This window comes from Pleurodeles waltl, chromosome 2_2 (assembly GCF_031143425.1).
Source record: "Pleurodeles waltl isolate 20211129_DDA chromosome 2_2, aPleWal1.hap1.20221129, whole genome shotgun sequence".
Taxonomy (NCBI): Eukaryota; Metazoa; Chordata; class Amphibia; order Caudata; family Salamandridae; genus Pleurodeles; species Pleurodeles waltl.
The window spans coordinates 160,860,543-160,884,076 of record NC_090439.1 but is presented as its reverse complement, the minus strand read 5'-3'; the positions used below and the strand labels follow the sequence as shown (position 1 = coordinate 160,884,076).

At 41.7% G+C, this 23,534-nt stretch overlaps 1 protein-coding gene across 2 annotated transcripts in view; it reads left to right on the top strand.

Annotated features, from left to right (window-relative positions):
• The window catches only part of GALNT1 (polypeptide N-acetylgalactosaminyltransferase 1), a 684,180-nt gene that overhangs the window by 313,648 nt on the left and 346,998 nt on the right, over window positions 1-23,534 (top strand). For both annotated transcript variants that reach the window (XM_069219558.1, XM_069219557.1), the window contains exon 4: window positions 17,002-17,168. In XM_069219558.1, the coding sequence (XP_069075659.1) occupies window positions 17,002-17,168 (167 nt within the window). The remainder of the gene's footprint in view (window positions 1-17,001; window positions 17,169-23,534) is intronic.

Below are 23,534 nucleotides of genomic sequence, written 5' to 3'. Positions count from 1 at the left end.
ACAGCATGGTGTTTGCAGTTGTTTATGCATGTTTGAGAGGATAAAATCATGGGAGTATGATAAACAAAATGCCGTTTGGCAGTGAGTAATTGGATTATTTTATATCTGTGTCTAACAACTTGGTTATGGCCAGAAGAGGTTACAAAAAAATAGATGTTGTGTTTGGGGGAAAGTCTTCGCTGTGTTTTATCTGAGCATGTTCAGAAAATATCCCAGTCTTGCCAGTGTCTTCACCCCCCGCTCCCCCCCCATACATACACACACACACACACACACTAAAAACAAAACAAAAAAAGGTAGGCAAGATTCAATTTCTTTGCTCAAATGGAAATATCTACTACTACCAGGAGTATAAGTCACCTGAGTGATTATTCTGGAGAGGTGATATAGATTTGTCCACTTTTATAGTGAAGTACAGTTTTTTTTTTTTTTATTCCCATCCACATTAACCTGTCCCGTTTTGGTCATACTCCCCATTTCACTTGTGTTCTCCTTCAGTTTTTACTCATGTTCAGTGTGCTAATTTCCATTATTTACAGGACTTATTAGCTGCCATTCACCTCTTTCCTTCAAGTCCCAATCATAAGCTTTAAGCCTTGACCTCTGAGCACCAAGTGAGTCATTAGGCATGAGTAAGTATAGAACCAGATTCCCTTCTTCCAGATTTCTGCTCTCACTCCGCTCTCCACCAGTTCTCCTGTATACCTTTCCACAGTGCCGTTTTGTACGTCCTCTCCACGTGTCCTGTCCCCTGCTTTTGTCTTCACATCCTCTTTCCTTCTGTACACCAGCTCCAGTCATCTTCTCGCTGTCCCTCTGTTCTCCTGACCTGTCTTTCCATTTGTGGTCTGCTTTTCCACTTTACACTTTCCACTCTGTAGCTCTGTTTAATGCTGCTCAACTCTTGACTTCACCTCTGCTCAGCCTATCCACTGTACATTTCTCCTTGCTCTCCACCACCCAAGCAATGTTATTCATTTGTCTCCCAATTTTCTGCTGTGGTGTCTCTGGATATTTGGGTTTTAGCCTTCCTCCACATGGAACTTGGCCTTCCCTGTCAACAGGCCTTGGAGCGCTTCCTACATAGGATGTAATGTTTTGAGCCTGAGACTAGGGGGGCTTTTAGTCTTGGTACTTTGGATTTTGGATGATGTTGATAAGTATGAAAGCAGCTGGTCCATTCCATTATTCCTTTAGCGACACAGTAGCACTGTATCCTGAAACACCCATAATTCCATCCTACAAAAGAATGGTGTTTTTCAAATTCTGCATTGCAATGATCCAGATCTGTCCGGCATTATATAGTTGGTGTGGTGCAATAATAACAATGTACAGTAAATCACATTTTTCTATATTGCATCACGTTCATATTTACCCAATTACTTTTCAAGTGCCAGCTGGTTAAACTTAACTAAAACATGTTGCAGGTTTATCAGTTATTTATCATAAAGGTGCATTACATTATTGCAGGGGTTTTAGAAGTTTTCATTAGTCTATTGTCTTTTTCAGGTGCTATATTGGTATTTAGGTCTGATTTTTATATCTTACTTATTAGCAGACGCTTGTCATTTGAAGTGTGTTGTGCAGTTCGTTCTGTGTTGCTTACTTCACACACAGATGCTGGTAGAAACATCCAGTAAAACTGTGTTGAGCAAACATGGGAAATCAATGCAATTGTCTAATTACATTGTTGTTTTAGGCATGAAGCTTGTCGGTATTGAGTAGTCTGTGGACTGGCTAAGGACAAGAACTTAAGGAAGTTTTAGTGAAAGGACATATGGATACCTCTGTTGCACACTTAAGGCCTTGGCACATCACTGCCCAACAGCAGCCTCATGCCATTGTATCACACATGTACATATTGTGTTCAATGTGGACTTAAAGAGCAGGCGCTGGCAAAGCTAATAGGTCTCCTAGGTGTGGGCTGGCACATTGCTCATAATAAAGTTTTGGTGTGGTCCACAAGAGGTCATTAGACAACAGACAGGTAAAAGCTGTCTGTAGGCAGTAGCTAATAAGTGACCTCTGGCCAAACCAAAAGGTCTGGCCTTCTCAAGCTGGTGCAGTGCTTATTTTTTTATTGTAAGCATATGATACATAAATGAAAGAAAACATGTTGCAACCTGAAGGTGAATGCCAAATGCTTGCAATAAAAAAAAGTCCATAAAAAATAATGTTAAATATAATTGTATGGAACAGTGAGCGTGCTTCCTCGCAGGCAGGTGTATTTTGAACAAAAAAACAACTTCAGAAACTTCTTGGACTTGAGTGTGTAGTAATAAACATGAAAAGACTTTGGCGCAAAAGGATTAAAAAGCATGGATAGACATAACTTCAATGACTGTAGACTAGAATAAGTAATTGCATTTTCTGTGTTGAACAATTCTGGAAGGAGATACACAGATGAGTCGGCCGACATGTATGATGATATCGAGCTGCCTTCGCAAACGTGTTAATAGCTAGAAGTCTAGTACTTACTAGCAGCTTGAATTGTGCACAGATGAGTAACAAATATTGGTAATTGAGGAATTTCCGATGTATTATTACGGTAAATGGATGGAATCGCTAAATGCGCACATCTTGGCATTGTCGATTCCTGGTATTCCCAGAGATGATCAAACCCATGGTTTTATTGTTATTTTTTAATTGGTTACCATTATGTTAACTGAAAGGGATAATCTACTGTTTATTGTGGCGGACAGTGGTGGTGGGGTTGGTCGGATATTTACGGCATGCACTCAATGATAATATGCACTCAGTTGAGGTTTGTTGAGCAGAATTATATGCACGTTGTTTTCTCACTTCGATAAGCAACTCACACCAGCAGGACACACAGAGACTACTATGCACAAAGCCTAACATCACTCTAATCATGAAACTGATAAAGTGGAATGTAAGGGGCTAAGCTCCCCTACGAAATCTGGACACATTCTAGCATACTTAACAAGGCATAATATTGATCTAGCATATTTGCAAGAGTCTCACTTGTTGCAACGATTGGAACACCGGTTTGCAGTACACTGAGGCTTTCACAGATGTTTATCTTCTAGCATACATGGTCGTTAGTGGCAATATTTATAAAATGTTAAGTTGAATTCCTGCAAATTAATAACATTTCTGATACTGGATGGAGTTATGTGCTAGCTCATGGTGTCGGTGATACTGAATGAGTTACATTAACACGTACAGTACTAATTCAGATACTTCCTTGTTCTATAATATTATAATCAATGCAGGCAGGGCACGGGGGGGGCTTCTCTGGCCAGCCACCGACTGGGCTAGGAAGAGGGCCGCCTGCTGGTCACTCCTGCACTGGAGGTTGGTTCCTTTCGGTCCTGGGGGCTGCGGGTTCAGTGCTTGGTCTAGGCGTCGATTTCTTTGTTACCAGGCAGTCGCGGACAGGGGGAGCCTCTGGATCCTCTCTGCAGGCGTCGCTGTGGGGTGCAGGGGGTGGCATCTCAAGTTACTCACGAAGTCGCAGTCGCCTGGGAGTCCTCTCTGAGGTGTTAGTTCTCTGGAGCTCGAGCCGGGGGCGTCTGGTGCAGAGTGTGAAGTCTCACGCTTCTGACGGGAAGAGTGAGTTCTTTGAAAGTGGCTTCTTTGTTGCAAAAATGTTGCTGTAGGTGAACAGCGCCTCTGTTCTCTGGAGTTTCTTGGTCCTTTGGTTCAGGGCAGTCCTCTGAGTCCTCAGAGCTGCTGGTCCCTGTCGGATGTGTCGCTGAGCAGGTTCTTGGAGTCTGGAGACAGGCCGGTAAGGCTGGGGTCAAGTCAGTTGTCGTCTCCGTCGTCTCTGCAGGTCTTTCAGGTCAGCAGTCCTCCTTTTTTGTGTAGGTTGCAGGAATCTGATTTCCTGGTTTCTGGGTCGCCCCTAAATACAAAATGTAGGGGTGTGTTTAGGTCTGGGGGGCAGTAGCCAATGGCTACTGTCCTGGAGGGTGGCTTCACCCTCTTTGTGCCTCCTCGTTCATCGCAAATCCTATTGGGGGGAATCCTCCAATTTCAAGATGGAGGATTTCTAAAGGGAGGAGTCACCTCAACTCGGGGAACTTTATGGGCTGTCCTGACTGGTGGGTGACTCCTCCTTGTTTTTCCTCATTATCTCCTCCAGCCTTGCTGCCAAAAGTGGGGGCAGTGGCCGGAGGGGTGGGCATCTCCACTAGCTGGGATGTACTGGGATGCTGTAACAAAAGGCATGAACATTTGAGGCTCAACGCTAGGTGTTAGTTCCTGCAGGGGAGGCAAGGAGAACCTCCACCCAGTGCAGGCTTTGTTTCTGTCCTCAGAGAGCACAAAGGCTCTCATCCCAGGGGGGCAGAAACTCGTCTCAGTGGCAGGCTGGCACAGACCAGTTAGTCCTGCACTGAAGAATTGGGTAAAATACAGGGAGCATCTCTAAGATGCCCTCTGTGTGCATTTTGTAATAAATACAACACTGGCATCAGTGTGGGTTAATTATTCGGAAAACTTTGATACCAATTGTGGAAACAATGGTACGTTTTTAGTGAAAGAACACTGGTACTGGGGCCTGGTTAGCAGAGTCCCAGTACACGTCTCAGTCAGGTCAGCATCAATATCAGGCAAAAAGTGTGGGGTAACTGCAACAGGGAGCCATTTTCCTACGCAAACACTGGGGTTATCTCCACTTATTGTCAGCAGGTAGCATAGCTGTTTTAAAAAAATATTTCTGTCTAGATATCTCTGTATTCAGTAATATATACCTGTACCTTTGTCTAATGGCTTCCTTAGCATGCTGAAACCGATATTGCTATGATATATGTGAGTGAAAAGTCATCCCATGGTGGGGTGAGGCACTCTGACCCTTCCTTATGCGTAAAGAGGGCTACCAGCCCCTTATTGTGAAAATTAATATTTGGTGGCCCAAGCTAAATACAAGTTTCAAAGGATACATCAAGGACACAGACTATCTTCATTCACAATAAAGCAGGATCTGGCCGGGAATACCCCCCCAGACACAATCACAGCCCTTAAACCTGCTTCCCTTTGGCCACACGCAGACGCAGTAACAAGCACTATATACACACATGGCATTGATTAGTGGCAGCCGTAGGACACTCATTGGTTTTCCCACTTTGGTTGCAACATGCAAGTATCGACTGATTTCTGCCTCCTATGAGCTGATAGCACAGAAGCAGCTATGAAACCTGAGATTGCTCGCCCTTGGGGATCTCTCCGTCTATGGGGTATTATTTCACTGCCACACTTAATACAAAGTGGTGGGAACCCCACTAAAGACAGATACTTGTACCCTAGACTTCAATATATACTCAGAGAAACCAAGCCCGAACTGCTGTGGTTCTTACTATGATACATACTTGTACACTTCCGTGAGAATGAATAAAAAAAAATGCACAATGAAGCGTCCAAGGTGAGGGTAGTACCAGAAACTAATGCAAAAAGAAATGGGGAAGAGATTTGGGAATAACCACTGATAATAAAGTCTGGCAGTATTGCTGTGCCTAAACCAAGAACGTATCGTCGAACAGCAGACACTTACATTTTAAGTTTATACTCGGGGTACTAATCTCTAGCTGATTTGCAGTCTATGGGGTTCACTCTTTACCCAAAGTGTATCAAGTGTAAGCACTATAGGGTAGATTATCATTTGACATGGAGCTGTCTACTGGTATACTCGTACTGGGAAGACTTATTCAGCACTCTATAAAAAAAGAAAATGACCTGAGCAGATGACGCCAGATCAAAGTCTGGCATTGCGTGGTTATTATAAATCTATCTTAATCCACATGTAAATTTATAGCAGTTGCTTGTTTATTGGCAAAGGGAAGAGTGGCCATGAAATGGGGAAGAGGTCCACATCCCAACAAAGGTAGATTAAATTACAGATCTAATTCATTATATTTATACGCTGGATGTTTGTTATGCTCACCCTTGTAATCCCAACATAGGATTTTATTGGCTCCACTTTGGAAATATCGCATACAACTTAATGACCAACCTCGGAGTGATGAGGAGCCCATTCTAGGATGACTAAGAGCAAAACATGACAATCTGATAAACAAGCTAGATGAACGTTACTAACCTGTTCCCCTAAGGTATTCTGCGAACTGAAACGATTATTTGGTATTTTGTGCTGGTATAGGAAGGTTTATGTAAACTGCTTTGAAGCGTGTCACAAGATATTTCAGAATACTTGGCAAAGCTCCTCTTTTTTTTCAAGTATTTTGACTTATCTTTCAGTGGGTGTGAACTTCTGCTTTGGAATTATTGTTTGTCAGACTGTAAATGAAATGTATAAAAGAAAAAAACAGGAATCCCAGTTGACATGAACTCTCCAGTGGACCCATACAAAATGTGTGTTACTTCAGCCTAATTAGTGCAATTTCAGAAATGTTATGTTTCTCTTGTTAGCGAAATTCCTGAATTGACAGTAATGTTCCTCATTGTGGAAAAATATTTAGTAAATGTGGCTTTGCAGAAAAATTTACCACAAACGCACATGAATGTGAATGACAGGATGCGAGCAGCAGCTTCCATTCGTGTTGCGTTTGGTGTTTTTGCAATGTCTGAACTACATCCTCTTGTTCAAAGTGGACACAGGACACATTTCAAACTAAAAGTACAGTCCCAAATGCCAGTTTTGCATTTTCCGTATTTTAGGCATAATTCACCATAATTTTTCTGACACTTTGTGTAGTCACAAAAAAAAGCTAATTAGGTGAAGTTGGTATACCCGTACTTTCCACCATGACACTTCTGGCCATAGCTCTAAGAAGGTGGAGACATCAAAAAATACCCTGTCCAGGATCGGTGGAATAGGAAGAAAAGGCACATCTTATCCACTGACACATCTGGGGGTTCCATACACTAAAATGCACACCAGACCACTCTGCTGTATTCTAACTGCTTAAAATGACTTGTCCTTCAATGTACCTTTTGTTTGTCTTTGTTTCTTGTTTTACTGTCTAAGTAGAATATCTGATCTTTGGTTTGATTTTTTTAATATATATTTTTTTTAATAATAAAAACTGAGTCTGGTTGTAAAAGTTAATGTAATATTGAGTGTCCATTGTAGATAACTTTCCTGTATTAGTCACATGTCATTCCTCATTAGTATTCTATCCTGATGGATCCCCAATGATCTGAAAATTGTTCTGCAATGCTTGATCACAGGCTCCTTTTGATCTCTGCAGACCTGCACCAAATACTTGTCGCACACAGGAATTTGCATCGCTCTGTACATTCCTGGTCTGGACTCGCACCCTCTCCATAAGGTTTTGTCATCAAAATGTTACAGTGATATTATCAATTATGTCATAGAACATGTCATAAATGATGTGATATGTGGGGTAATTAGCAGTGCTGGACAAGGGCTCAAGTTAATTACCTTGGGGCACAAGTGAGTTACTTGAGATAACTATAATGGGTGAATTACAGTTTGTTTAAAATTGTATTTTAACTGATATTTTCACTTAACTATAAAGTCCCTTTAACCTTTGTTTTTTTTCAGTGAATATTTTTTTGTTTGTTGTTTTTTTTGTTTTTTAAAGCAAAAAAAGTTGAGTTTTTACCATTCTTTCTAGGGTTTTTTTCAACGTAAAGTAATATGTTATAACCATACGTCAAATCAGCCCCGCACTGCTGAAGGCTGTACGCAGCATGAGGCTAGCTTCAGGACCTGACCTGTATCAGGCCCTATATGCAGCACTCGATCCATGGGCATCCCCTGGCTGTGCAGGACATTTAACTGTCCGTGGCGGGAAGTTGGCATCCTGGGCTGCCCCCCGCAAACATCCTAACTCTGTCATGCACGATCTTAAACACCAAAACATAGAAAATGGCCCTATGGACTTTATCAAGAGTGAATATCTATCTATCTCGTGGTAAGTGCGAACACAGAGTATTGTTATTTTTGTGCCTGAAGTGGAGGCTCTGTGTTGGAGGCTTTTCTGATGACTTTGCATCGCCACTTGATGAATCGGAGTTTATCACGGAAGAACGGAGGAATGTGGTGAGCGCAAACGCACATATCTGCGTATATTTGTTTTTCTCAGAAACTATTTTTGTCTTGTTTCACGATTGTAATGTTTGGGAATTTAATAGCCTATTCTTTCAGCACATGAATTCAGCATCTAGTAAATGCACTGATGCTATAAAAGGGCAGAGGCGTCACCTTCTTATTTTTTTTTTTATGGTGAAACGTATCTTTTATTGCTTCTCTTTTCTTTTCTTTTTTGTAATTTGGCTAAGTTTCCAGTGAGAGCGCCTTGAGGCATTTTTTGATAGAGTTGGTATTTCATAATGAGTGGAATCCGCAGAAACAGTTGAAAGCTGCTAGAGACCTTTTTGATGAAAATGAGGACACTTTCCATAGTAATTTGGGGACTTCAACTAAGGGAGATGAATCACCGGTGAAGGCAATTAAGCAACAACTGTCAATTTATGAAAAATTATTGAAGAAGGAAATAAGTAAAAGTTGGGAAGTGATTTATTTGGAAAATTATATTGAAGTAGGTAGGATCCCAAGGGGTTTGAGGATCCTTATCACTCCCACATACCAGAATCCAAATCCCAAAGTGTTAGAGGAATGGTCTAAATTAATGGCAGAAACTTGTAAGTCAATGTTAGTTATTAGTCAAATATGCTTCCTTGGAGTTAGAACAGGTGACAGAAGAATGAACTAAAATTGAGTACATTTTGGATAAACATTCGGTACAAGAAGTAATAAATAATTTTTTGACATTGATGGAAAAGAGGTTGGAAAAGTATGAGGAAGAAATTAAACAGAGGAAAAGACGAAAGTTTTTGAGAGATAAACAGGACTATGCCCAGGCAAGAATCTTAACTTTTGGACGTAGATTTGATGAGGCTATCAAACAATATAAACAGGTCGGGTCCGTGAGAAAACAAGAGCTGGCCACATCGGAATCTAGTTCTGACAATTACTCATCAGATTATGATGATGATCAGGTAACGTCTGTTAAAGATTCTCTCCCTTTAACTTCATTGGATGAATATCGTTTTTTTACAAATAAATCAGACAGCACGAGGTCGGCCACCAAGAGGAAGAGGAGGAAACAACAAAGGAGACCAAGGATATGCAGGGGCAACTGGAGGAGTCAAAGATACAACAGTTGGAGGGAGGCCCATGAGACAAGCCAAGAAGAAATGAAAGGGGACGGTTCCCTTACTGTTATAAATTTATCTGAAAATCAATTAACCTTGGCAGAAGGCTCACTTTTGGAGCTTGGTCTATCCTTCTGCCCTACTGCTGATTTTTGTAGAACTAGGATCGACTAGTTTATCTTTGTACGCAAATTGAATTGAGGAAGTTATTTTTACAGCAAGAGACTAAGAAGGGGGTTGATGAGTTAGATGCTACCTCGGCTGTTACCAATCCAGCTCTTACTGAATTATGTTTGAGTGACATAGATGGTTTACTGACTTTGGCTGACTTGGAAGAAATGGACACCTCTGGTATGAGTGAACGTGATTTTCTTGAATCTATGGATTTGGAATTGAATAGACCGGAAGTTACTCCTTTTAAATTGAAGTCTAGGTTTAATCCACCCACCATTCATGATTCTATTGATGCTTTCCATGAAGTTGTTATTTGGGAATTGTTTGAAGTGTGGCATAGTGCCGAACAAGGTGATTTTGTGTCAAACCTGAATCAGGAACAGAAAGCAGCTTTAAAGAACCTGATTGATGACCATAACATTGTGATAAAACCCTCCGACAAAGGAGGAAATGTTGTTCTTTGGGATGTAAATAAGTATTGCAAGGAGGCAGAAATACAACTTAATAACACAGGGAACTATGAAATAACAACTATGCAGAACTACATTAGATCAATAGACCAATATCATAGTTAATTGTTTGGAGAGATAGGGGGTTACTTAATATGGATGAATATCAATTTATTTTGGTTAAAAAGCCCACTGCACCCTGCTTTTATATGTTACCAAAGGTTCATAAGAATTATAATAACCCACCTGGTAGACCTATTATCTCTGCAAATAATAGTCTTTTGGAACATACTTCTATGTATTTAGACTTTTTTCTTCTACCATATGTGTTGACCGTACCATCTTATTGTAGGGACACCATGGATTTCATTTCTATGATTGAGGGGATTCCTTGGGAACCACATATTTTGCTAGTTACTTTAGATGTGGATCCTTATATACCTGTATCCGGCATGATTTGGGGATTCAGGCTTGCAAATACTTTTTTCGTGACAGACCCCTTAGCAGGTATGATCATTCGATGATGATATTAGATATGTTGGATTTTTGTTTAAATAATGTATTCCTTTATAAGGATACTTGGTATCGCCAATTGGTCGGGACAGCGATGGGAAGCTGCTTTGCTCCAAGTTATGCTGGAATTTTTATGGGTTTGTGGGAGGCCACTCAGGTGTGGGTAGAAGAGAATGAAACATGAACTAGACCTATTTCGATTTGGACAAGATATATTGATGACCTTTTTATGATTTGGGAGGGAACATATCAAGAATTGGAGGAATTTTTGGATCACATTTCACATAACACTTTGAATTTAAAATTCACTAGGAAAATTCATCCAACGAGAATGGAATTCTTGGATGTATTATTGGAAATTCAGGATAACCGGTTACAGACAAGGCTATATCATAAAGACACAGCAGGTAACAGTTTCCTGTATGCGAGCAGTCATCATCCTACTAACTGGAAGTGGAATATTCCATATTGTGAATTACTCAGGGCTAGAAGGAGTTGCAGTACTTAGGAATCTTACAAAGAGGAGGAGAATAGGATGATGAAAAGATTGCGAGCAAGGGGTTATCCAAATAAGGTACTACGACTAGCTAGTGAGAAAGTAACCAAAATCAAAAGGGAAACTTCGTTGACAAAAACTCAGAAGAAGAATGTAATCCCAGAGATGAGGATAATTACAGCTTATAATAATGCAAGTCCAGCAATCAGGAGGGCAGTGATGAAGCATTGGCATTTAGGTAAGCATGATCCTATAATTGGGAAGACGTTGGCCTCTCGTCCACAGTTTACGTATTGGAAGGTAAAATCTTTACATGCCATTTTGGTTCATAGCTATTTGAGTGGACAAAGTAATAAACACATTGGATGGTTTAGTCAGCAAAAGGTTTTCTATAAGTGTGGTAGGTGCAAGGCACGTGGTAATAGCAGGAATGTTAAGACATATAAGACAGCTCTGGGTGAGATTAGAAGGATCAATAAAGCTAGTTCCTGTGTTTTAGATTATTGTATTTATGTTTTACAATGCCCCTGTGGGTTACAATATGTTGGCAGTACAATTGGTCCTGTAAAAAGGAGGATTTTGTAACACTATAGAGCTATCAAGAATTATGATACTTCATACCCGGTTGCTAAACATTGGTCAAAGATGCACAATTGAGACGCTAATAGTTTGGTGTATATTGGTATTGATAAAATTGAGAGGAACATACGTGAAGGGGATCGAGAGAGACTCCTGAGAATAAGGGAGTCAGAATACATTATTCTCCTTGGGACTAAGACACCGGGGGGTTTAAACGAGGATCAATCATCGTAGTTCTTTATAGACAAGCATGCTTATCCCAGTGCGAACTATCATTTTATTTGACAATCAGTTTGGGTGCACAATATGATTTCTACACTTTGCCACCTGGACTTTCATGTCTGTTTCTTCTATCTATCCATGTATAGCAGTGCTGAATCATTACAATATTTTTCACTTCATTTATTGTTTGTTTCCTTAAGTTCTCCCGAATGTTTATTCCACTCTTATTTCTATTACTTTTGGGGGGGGTTGGGGGGGAACGTTCATGCACCATAACTCACTTCACCCTGCAGTCCAGGTATCGTGGCATCAAAAAAAAAAATTCCCTTTAGAGAAAGGGGCTTTCAATTCAAGCTGTTAATAATTTCCTAGTCTGAATTTCTGTCCAATGTTCTGACTTTATTGTTCTACTTAGTGCACTGTCTTTCTCTTTCTATAGATCTGGACACAGTATTCTTGATTTAGCCACTCTTCAATGTGTCCTGATTTTATAGTAGTTTTAACTCTCTAGATTCCACGTTTATGGAGTTAGCCACTAGAAACAGGAACTCTAAACCGATTATTGGCATGTGTCCACAAGGTTATGTGATTTTTGTTGGAAGAAACGTCATATACCCCTACCTCAAACGTTAATTATGTACAATTTATTGTGACTGTGTAATTTTGAAAAATGAAAACAAGTGTTGCTAGTGCCATAAGGTCTGGCTTATAACTGAAGGTGCTTTTTAAGTCACTGATGAGTCTAGGCACTCAAAAACCTTATCATGAATGCACTCTGGCACTCATCCTTGCATTCATGCATTTATTATTCCACCCACTGACTCATTCTTGCATTCACACACTCACTTGTCTAGAAAATGCCATATGCAGAAGATCATCAAGCACATGCAAGATAAACTAGATTAAAAGTATAAAAAAAGAAACCATGCTACGACCTAACCAGTATGTGTGCAATAAAAAAGTACAATTAAACATAGCAGCGTACCGCCATCTTGTAATCATATTTTGCTTAGATTGTTTTAAAATTCTCATATGTCCACCACTTTTAGAAGCAAAGTGATGATAATGGTATACAGTGAACAATACCCATTGCAAGATGACTGGTCAGTTTAGAATCAGTGACAGTTCTTGGAGTGTCACATTGCAGAAGAATTGTATACAAGCGAGGGACCCAGTAGCACCGCCTGGGGAGCTGTAGTGCCCTCTATAAAAGTAAAAAAGGAACTAATCAACGGTGGAGCTATAAAAAGAGAAGATGGGACACAATCACTGGCCCACCAGCTGTGGCACTGATTTGTACTTATTTTTAGATAGAGGCGCAAATGTGAAAACACTAGTGGCAGAAGAGTGCTGATACAAAGCCCTTCTCTGTATATGTATTTGTATGTATTGCTTATTGATTTGTAATTATTACAAAAGCCTGGTAGTCAACTAAACACCCTAAGAGGGCATTGCAAGGGCTATCGCAGTGCAAATGTTCTACCCCTTGTTAGGCAGGTGGGGGTCATCAACACCAAAATCTTGCCTCTACTAAGGTAATTAATGAGGTTCTGTGTAACAAAATACCTGTCTACATGCTTTAACAGGGTGTAATATCATACATAGTGGGTCTTATTAACTTTAACAACTGTTTCTCATAATAAGTCTGGACTACCACCTTTATCATACTTTTTCATGGCAGATCAGACCTACGTCAGCTGATCTCTCTTCTCAGTGAACAAATCATGTCTTTATTCTTTAAAATTGGCTGGTCACCATAACCATCTCTTACTTGCCATTTTGAACTGAAGCTTTCCCACGATGCAATTGTTAGTCATACATTCACAAAATAAATTGTAGGTACAAAATTACAGGTGGCAAAACAGTATGCAATCCCTCCCCCACATGCAGGCCTTACATGGATTCTAACCGTGCAGATCTCCTATTTGCAGACTTTGACAATGAGGATAACAAATACAACTATCCTTGTGTCGTACGGTGAGCTGTGAGCTTCCATGTAACAAAATACTGGTCTACGATCCTTAACACAGTGTAATATTTAATTCAATTTTAAAAGCATATCTTTTTCAACAGATGCTTTTCTCAGTACATAAGTAAGGTCTAATGTCTTTTGTCATAAATGTTCATACTAAACATATCAGATGTATGGCATGTAAAATGTAATTTCTCTTTGAACCAATCAGACCTGAAGCCTTTGGCACTGAGTTGTTAACCTGAACTCCTCTAGCCAACTGAGCAGTCCATAGACAAGCAACCATCAGTCATAACATCTTAAAATTGCAAACATGTACACAATTACTGTTGGCAAAAGAGTATTCTACCCCTCTCAAAAGGACCTAATAGGGATTATCATGTTGCAGATCTTCACCCCCATGGGATTGTCAGTGTGACCAGCACCAAAAGTCCTGCCTAGTTGGTGATCTTTGATGTCCTATGTGGCACATTCTTTCCCCAGCCTTTAACACAGCATAACAACAATCCGCTCTTGAAAGTGTGTTTTTTTTTAAATATGCTTTTCACAATAAATAGTCGAGGCCTACTGCATTTGTCATAATTTTGCATAATAAACAGACTAGACCTATGGAGCCCAACATAACTTTTCCCTTTCAACCAATGTAACAATATTGCTGTTATCATAGGTATATCACCATAAGAATGTCAGGCTTACTAAATTGAGCATAAGCTATCCCACAAGACCACCACCACCAGGCATATAATTACAAAATAATAAAATATTTGGAAACTTGCACCAGGCAAAGAAAGTACAACCCCTTCTAAAAGGGGGTAATGAGTATTATCGCAGTGAAAAAATTCTTCCATCATGTTTTCTCAATGGGATTTGCTAACTACACTGTCCTTGCCTACTGTGGCAATCTTGGAGATTAAGAGAGGCAAAATAACAACCTCTCTCATCATTCAGTGTCTTTAAGTTCTCTCATGGTTGGAACTTTTGTTTTACAGCAGGGAGTAGTTCTTGTTTAAAGGTTCTGGTTTCTGATGCTATCCTAGTAGGCCTGCTAGGCCTGAAAATGTGTAATGCACTTTGCTCTCTATGGGCTCAATATATGATTACACTGCATTACGTTCTGCCATTCTGTTTTGGTTATGCTCTCTAGGGGCTGACTATATGATTACATGACCATGTTTCTTTTTAATGCTATTTTTATTGTGGTGCCCTCTAGGGGCTGTTCTGAACATTACAATCCAGATACGCTATTTGCCGCGCTCAAACTCGTCTCGTAATGCTTTGCAGTGTATTGCTTTTCCAAAACATTTTTGCCCAGAACTCACCGTGTGGTGGTCCTAGAACAGTGGGGCCACCATCAAAATGGTCAGCACAACAGTTTTTTTTGTCTTGTCATCTCTGGGTCCCCACATTAAATTGGGGGGACCTCAAAATAATGATATAAAAAATATAATGAATCATGGCAATATTTTCATTTTTAGCTGCAGATAGAGGAAAAAGGTAAATGTAAATGCTTTAGTTATAAGCAGGGCCATCGGAATTATGTTGCAAAGGACCAAATTATGTGGCAGGGTTGACTAATTTGTGGCAAGAAAAGTTCTGTTCTGCATTTACAGTACCAATAGCTCTAGCTCAAGCAAATGAGAGACCTATTGCATTACAAATGCTTGTTTGAAGTGCAGCTGTAATTCTGCCCATTGACTAGCCTTTCACTCTGTTGCTGGTTCTGGCTGCCGGCATTATGCTGCGTCAACTCAATCATTAAAGTTGAGCATTGACGCCAATGTGTTATTACGGGTGACCATAGACGTCACAACTCGACTGTAAAAAGGAAATTGGAGACAGACTTCTATACAGGGTTTACAGGCTCCCATGTATTTGTATATGTGGGATAAAGTACCTCTGACGTACATTATAAGGATATTGCATGTTACCACGGAGTTCCACTGCCATATAGAGGAATTAGGCAGAAGGCAGTATTCCTTTACGAGGTTATGAAACTCAAAGGTGACCTGCAAATTCCTTACAATGTATCACAGAGGACACATTATCCCATACAATACATGGGTAGACCAATCAAATTTCCCACAAAACACTTAAGTCCTTGGTGTGTAGCTCTTTTATATGAAGACAGCATGTTCGCAAACATGAAAGAATAAAAATATAATCACTTGTGCAGCATTGAACGCATCAAAAAAAAGTTGTTAGCTTGTTGAAAAAGATTTTAGAAGCAATTGACCAGAAGTCATGCACAAAGGTTCTAAAGTTAGCATAATTTCCCTTGGAGTGCAAAAACCATGTTGTCATAAATTTATACTGTCTTGCTTGGCACCATCGAGTTATAAAACATACCAGAAGAAAGAAAAACTATGCACGTGACCTAACCTGCCTTTCCCCTCAGAGCTGGATGTGTCTGCAAGCATTGTGATATCATAACTCGACTGTAAAAAATTATACAGTTGAGTTGACGTCATTTCTTTGGGATGTGTCTCAATGCGCCGATTTTTAAGAAAATAGACGCATTTTTATCTAGGGATTGCAGAATCCTATGTATTATATTAACATTAATAAAAGTTCCTCTAGCACATCCACAAGGTGCACTGCTTGTTTTTACCTAAATAATAGATGTAAACAGACTCTATAAAGGCCTAGATTTGCACTTCTGGAATGCAATGGTTCTGGTTGTTGCGTCCCTGAGCAGGGAAGCAGAATCTCCGTGAGGACTATGAATGGGGGTGAGTGAAATAAATAAAATACGCTACAGCCGGCACTGGTTGCTCATTACGTATCTCTGCCTTTTCGCGCCAGAGACCTGCACCTTTATTCTTAAGCTCTTTACGTCCGGATCTAAACCATTCCTGCACTACGACAGGGTGTGTCGCGATAACATCCATCCGCATGGCGCTTCTAAACACCCCCACTGCTAACTGCCAACATGGTATGGACATAACTGTTCAGGTCACCAAGGCTATCAAGCAGTGCTATTTGCCGCAACAATAAAGATTTGTTTTCTTCGAAGAGCTTCAAACCTGTGATATAACACAGGGTGTATATTAAATGCAAAAAAGTGCTGATACCACAATGCACAAAATTGGTGTGAGAGCAGGTACGTTTGTGTAAACTGAATTCAGGTGCCTTTTGGGACCATTTGTCTTAGGGTATTCGACTTGATTCAACACTTAATGCATACAACGGGCTAATTTTCGCATCATCTTTGTAGACTGCGCAGTCAGCACTTTTTGCATGTAATGTGTACTCCGTGTGATTTGAAATCGTATGATATCAGATCACAAGGTGAAGAATTGGTCCTCAGGTGCATTTCTCTGTGCGTTCTTGAGTGTCTTAACTTGAATGTATCGGCTTAATACCAGTTACTATTTTTTAATTGTCTGTAAAGCAGTTCGAGACGATCTTCCTGTCTATTACCTAAGTGATTTTCAGTCTGTACTCTTAAATGTATAGCAATTTGAATAAAAATATAACTACTCTTCTTTCTTTAGGTGTAAAACAAAAGTGTATGACGATCACCTTCTCACAACTAGTGTTGTGATCGTCTTTCACAACGAAGCCTGGACCACTCTTCTTCGCACTGTGCACAGTGTTATAAATCGCTCACCGCGACATCTTCTTGAAGAAGTTATTTTAGTCGATGATGCTAGCGAGAGAGGTAAGAGATAAATGCAGACGTTAATGTGCTGGCTTTCAACGTTTAAACTAACGAACACAATCTAAGTAGTTGTCACAGCGAGTAGGTCGAATCTGGGCCTTATAAAGATTGTATGGTTTCTGCTGAAGTTGTCAGGCCTTTACTGCTCTTTCACATCCTTCCACATTCGTAGTGTGTATTTGTTTATCAGTAGAAAGTATCTTTGCTGTGAAAAAGATTAAAAAAAAGGAAAGACTCCTGTTTACTTTTTATATTACCAATCACCTTTCCTGCCCTTTTGGCATACTTGTTTTCCATCCAGCACTAGCTCCGCCTTGAACATGTTCCTCTACGAATTACTGAGCCTTCTCTTACTTGCCTTTTTTCTTTCATAATCTCTCACACTCTCAAACATGCACACTCTGATGCTGTCACACACACACACACACACACACACACACACACCCCCACACACACACACACCCTTGGGGCTAGACTGGGGCTCTTTAGCTGCCTATATGTTTGTGCCGTACTCAAATTATAATTTGCAAATCTATCTCACTCTTCACACTACCAGGGGCTGCGTCCCCTAATACAACCGCACCTTAGTGGTCAAAATCTATGAAGTGAAAACACCACTCATTTGCGTGTAAGTGCTTCTCCACCTGCTATCTGCGTGAGTAATTGCTTCTTGCACCACATAAGGGTTACTAAGCGCTTTAGAAACGCCACAGTATGATGTATATACTCTCTAAATTTGTGTAGCTCAAGATTCTGCAACGAGTACCTTGTGAGCTACCGGTAGCTCTCCAGCTACCTGTAAGTAGCTCTCCAGCATACTAAATTAGAAGCTTTTGCTTGGTTGAATTCAGTTTTTTTTATACCAAAATTAATAGTGTGAAATTGAGACAAAAATTAGTGGATTTTAAGAAATCACAAGGTGATGTTTGGAAAAGCTGGCTGAACTTCCAATTTTTATATATTTTATTTTTTATTTTATTTTTTATCTCTGTTGGTTTTATAAAGAAAGCGGAGGACAGTCATCCCTCATCCTTCAACCAAGGATGGAAATTAACATAGGCAGTGTTCAAATGGCGATTACAGAGATCACTTTAACACTACCACAGTCAAGCCTTCATAAATATTCATAAATGTTAACCAAATAGTTCTCCTAATACCACCCAACTTCTGCTAACCCCAGCCTGCGTAGCCTACACTCCTCTTATAGTGTCCCCCTGCGTCCAAAGGGTCTCAGCCTATGACAGCTGAGCTACGTGCTTGGGAATGAACTCTTACTGTCCTATTGGTGGAAGAAGCCCACCAATAAGTGCAGTGGGAGGGCCGAGATGGCAGGAGCACCACTAAGTTTCTCATAAAGTGATTTCCTCTTCAGGTCATATAGAAGGTGGGCACCATTCATGTTACTGGTTAGGTGTTCCATGGCTTATGTTGTCCATGGTCTGTGTTACCATTGGCGGGGGGCCGGGCTCTCCACTCTTCCATTTGTGAGCTATTGTCAGTTTTGCCGCTCCAAGGCTTTGGAGACACGTATACCAATCATGATTTGACACCTTTCAGTTTTGTTGGCCGGAGTGCCAGGAACATCACCTCTGGTGTAACGAAAAGTGAATATGTCGGCATGTCATGTAAAAACTTGGGAACTGCTCTTCAGAAAGGCTGGTTCCTTGGGCAGGCCCACAATATATGGGAGCGCCTCACTAAGTCCCCCGCACAGTGTCTAGCACCATGTGACATGTTCAGCATTCTGTGTAGTATCGTGCCACCCATACCAGACTTCATAGTGTATTTCTCTACCTAGTGTAGGAATGGGGAGGGAGGGTCGATGCTTGCTCACTCTGACCCACTGCTTGGCATCTCCTTGTAAGCCAAAGAATTGTTCCTACTCTCTGTTACGCCTCCAGATGAGGGGGGCTCTTGCCCCAAAGGGAATTTATTTAATCTTGAGATCATACCACATGTGCTTATGAGCTTAGGGAAAAATGTTTGATGATGTTTTAACTTTAGTAGCTCCAGTGTGAATAATGGGATGAGTTACCCAATGCTGAAGTTTGCTTAGCGTAGCCACTCAGACTCCGAGAGTTTGAACTCAGTTCTACCCTGTAAAAATGACATCGGGATATTGTCATCATACATATCCGAGACCATTGTACCGTTCTCGCACCCCCCTATCTCCAGTTACGGAAGGTTTATCATTCTAGAGTGGGGGTGAAGGCAGGATTTTAGTGGATGGATGTGTTGGGACTGATGTTACTTGCCCTTGTGATTCCACATAAAGGTCCCATATCTTGAGAGTAGTAGATACTGGTGTACTTGTATGCATTGGTTGACCTTTGGCGTCTATTCAGCCACACCACGTCCCATAACGTCTTCCGTACTATTGCACAGGTCATTCCATGCCAGCTCTCCAAGTCCAGCATGGACCATTCTACTACTGTGCAAAGTTGTGCTGCTGCATAATAGTGAGGTATGCTCGGTAGCCCCAGGCCACTCATTTTTCTGTGTTGCATCAACAATTTTTGTGAGAGTCTGGACCCCCTGCCCATCCAATTCAAAGGACACTAGTAGCTATTGGATACTTCTTAGGTATGCGAGATCCAGCTGTATTGGGAGGGTTTGGAAACAACAGAGGAGACTTGGGAGGACCATAATCTTGACCACATTGATTCAGCCTAACCATGAGAGCATTATCCCCAACACCTACCCCCGAGTAACAGAGGTCCATTGCAATGGCTGTCAGTAAGGGGGCAGTTGATGATAAATAAGACCCGGATAGTATGAGTAAAACAGACTCCTAGGTATTTAATTTAGGATTTGGCCCATTTGAATGGGAGTAGCATTGTCAAGCCTACATGCTCCTCCTCGTCTTATGTCAGGTTATGAATTTTCAACTTGTCAGAGTTGACATTGGAGCCAGATGTCAGCATAGAGCGAAAATGTTGATTCCTGTGGCCCAAACTTTATCCCTGTCACTTTCCGGGTTTGCCCGATCAGACAGGTTAAGGGTTCTATGAACAGGGAAAATAGGGCTGCCCTCTGACCCCCACACTATTTAGTGCTTTTAGAGATCAGAAGGGTGTAGTTGGATGTTTAGTCAGTCACTTTAGCCGTACGGCTTATGTAATTTCCTGAAATTAGAAAATTAGGACCTTATCCCATCTTTTGCAGGTTAAACTCAAAAAAGTCCAAACCACTCTGTCGAAGGCCTTCTCAGCGTCCAATGACAGAAGGAACGTAGGAATGTTTTTGAGGAAGACCTTCTCCACTAACTTATTTAGCCAATCTAATGTTGTCATTGGGTCTGCCACCCCAAAATAAATCCATTCTGGTCAGGGTTTCCAGGTTGAAAATTGCATCACTGAGGCGTGTGACCAGGATCTTTGTAAAGAACTTTGTCTGTATGTTAAGTAGGGCTATCGGACAATACCATGCATACCTGGATGGGGTTTTGCTGGGTTTTGATATAACCATCACCTCTACCTCGCCCATGGTCTGTGACAGCCCCCGATCCTGCACAGTGATTAAACAATGTGGCAACCTGTGATGTCAACCTGGATGAAAATTCTTTAAAGAATTGAGCTAAAATGCTGTAAAGCCCCAGCATTTTATTCACCTTAAAAGTTTTAATGGCTAATGGTGCTTCCTCAGGGGTGATAGGGTTCTCCAGAGAGTCCCTCTGGGTTTCTGTGAGCCTCAGGAGTTGTACCCATTATAAAATAAATAGTCTCTGAATGCTCAGGTGGCGCAAGCGCGCCTCGTGAAAATGACAGAACTCATTGACCTTCCCGACCTCAGCTATAAGACTGATCCCCTTCTCATCAAGAACTTCCCTAAAAAAAATCCTTTTCCCTCTGACCCCTTAAAGCGTATGCTAGTTGGGTTCCTACTTTGTCACCAAAAACATAGAAGCACTTCTTGAGATGCAGGATTGAGAGTTTTGCATTATTTGCATAGTGCATGAGGAGTTGGCCCAGGCCACATGTGTGGCGAGATGGATGTCGAACATGCTCAGCCTCTAGTTTCTGGATCTCGGCTTCCAACTGCTGGACGCCTATCTTGCAGAGTCTGGTGTGTTCTGCTGCAGATATAAAGTGGGCCCTAATGACCACCTTAAATGTGTCCCAGACCTCTAGGACCTCAACACCCCCTCCCCCACCCCCTTATTAAGCTCAAAGGTCTCATCAACATGACTGCTAGTGTCCTGCTGAATGGTTGTGTCCCTCAGTAGGGCAGGGTGGAGTCTCCTGGTATAGGGGCGTTTCCATTAACCCAGGGTCAGTTCTATCAGGGCGGGGTTGTGATCAGAGACAGCAGTGGGTCCTAACTCTGCCATCTGGAGCAGCGCTGTCAGTGGGTTACTCAGTAGTATATAATCAGTATGGAAATGTGTTTGGTGGACACATGAGTAGAAAATAAAACCATGTGCTGTTTCGTGTGTTTCCCTCCATTCATCTAAGGCCCAAGTCTCCCATTGTTTTCCTAAGTCTTTGAGTAGGCCCCCCATATCTAAACCATCTTCTCCCTCCCTGTTCCTGCTTGGATACCATACCATACTGAAGTCCCCTGGGAGGGCTAAGTAATTATAGACCATGGGGTGTGTGATGTGTTTAAATTTTGTCTGATCCCATTAGATGAGATGGGTCTATCCCCGCACCCCCAAGCCCATTCAGGAACTCACATAGGCAGTTTTCATGGTCATACAGCATGGGTATATAACCAATAAGAGTGTGCGGTAGTAGGGGTTGAGGGTGGAACTGGGTCAGTGTTCCCTCAATGGGCGGTATCAATTAGGTCGCCTTAAGATATGAGACGGGGAAAGCATGGGTAAAAAGTGTCCCAGGGACAGAAAGCTGTGTTCCCCTACGGGGGGAGGGGGGAGTTCCCTTACGGACTAGGTGGTCTCACACACATAATAGTGTCTTGCTTCATCATTTGACCACCTAGCCCCACCCAAGTAAGATGATACTACTTGGGCGGACTCAACCTCTTGGTTAAAAGAACCAGAGGGAGTGCTAAAATTAAACTGACTGGATAAATTACAGGGCTCCTGATGGGGTGGATATAAAATTACCATACATGTCACCAGTTGCTACTAGTTAGTTTTTAATGGGGGTGAATGTTGGTAAGGTTAAGAACAGGGGAGAAGGCTCACTTGAGAATGTCTCTTAGAGTCTAAAAAGAAATACGTATGACAAACATGTTTCTGCCCTCACAAAGTGCTGGTGTGTCAGGGGCATTCGTCAGGGTCTAGGATCCCGGAACACTAATAGGTGCGGCCTGGCACCGGCATGTAGGTACTCTCCTCGGTAATCCCTTTGGAGTGAGTGTGACTAAAAGGGAATACCCCTCCCCTGGCACTAGCCAGACCAGAGGCCACCCGCCCCTGACCCCGGGCCATTACAGACCTACCACACCATGAACCATCTGTTCAGGTAGGCCCTTCATGATTCACTTTGAGCACTTCACCTATTAGTGCTCAAAGTGGTGCTCAGGTTGGCAGCTCCGAGCTATTCTTGATCCCCTGGGCTGGCACCTCTCTCACATAGTTGGCGTCTTGGACATCTTCAGTGTAGTGGCACCCGAATCCCTAGGTGGGTGAGTGCTGGTGTTCCCGGACCAATAGCCCTGCTCCCCACCACCCGGGTGGAAGCCTCTGGGAGAGAAGATGTTTGAGCCTCTCTTGATCTCCCGGGCTGACACCCTCCTTGTGGGAGGCGACCTCTTGGGTGCAGAATACCAGCATATAGCCATTCAGGTTGCTGAGTATGTCCACCCTCGGGCGTGGTCCTTGTCTGTGGGTGGGGGCGTTGCCAGGTATTCATCAATTTGCAGGGCGCACTCGGTTTCATGCTCACACATTCTGCGTTTTTCCATCAACTAAACTATCCAGAGGAAATCTCGCCAAGGCTGCTGCTTTCCGCACATCTGTGAGAGTGATATTCTGTTTCTAATTTAAAAATAACGCTACATTCACTAGTGGCATTTACATTTCATCCCCATATAATATAGTACCTGCATTTCACCTTGCCCAACAAATGGTCAGTAAGCAGCCAGACCCATAAAAGGATACCAAGTGCTTCTCCCCCACCCCCTTCAGCAAAGCTTTTAAGCTTTTCACGGCAGCCCCACCCAGTAAATGTTGCCTTGCCCTCCTCAACAGACACAGACTATATAGCATTGTCACTGATACTGAAAGGGAGAGTACCATTAACATATTTGTGAAGCCTTACCCGCCCCAAGGGCATTCTGGATAAGCCTACTGCCCAGTCTTATTGGTTGGTCTAAGGTATGCGGGCAGTCTTGCATAACTCAAGATATGAAAGTACCTAGGTAAGAATTCTCACTAAAGAGCTGTTCTGTATATTTAGA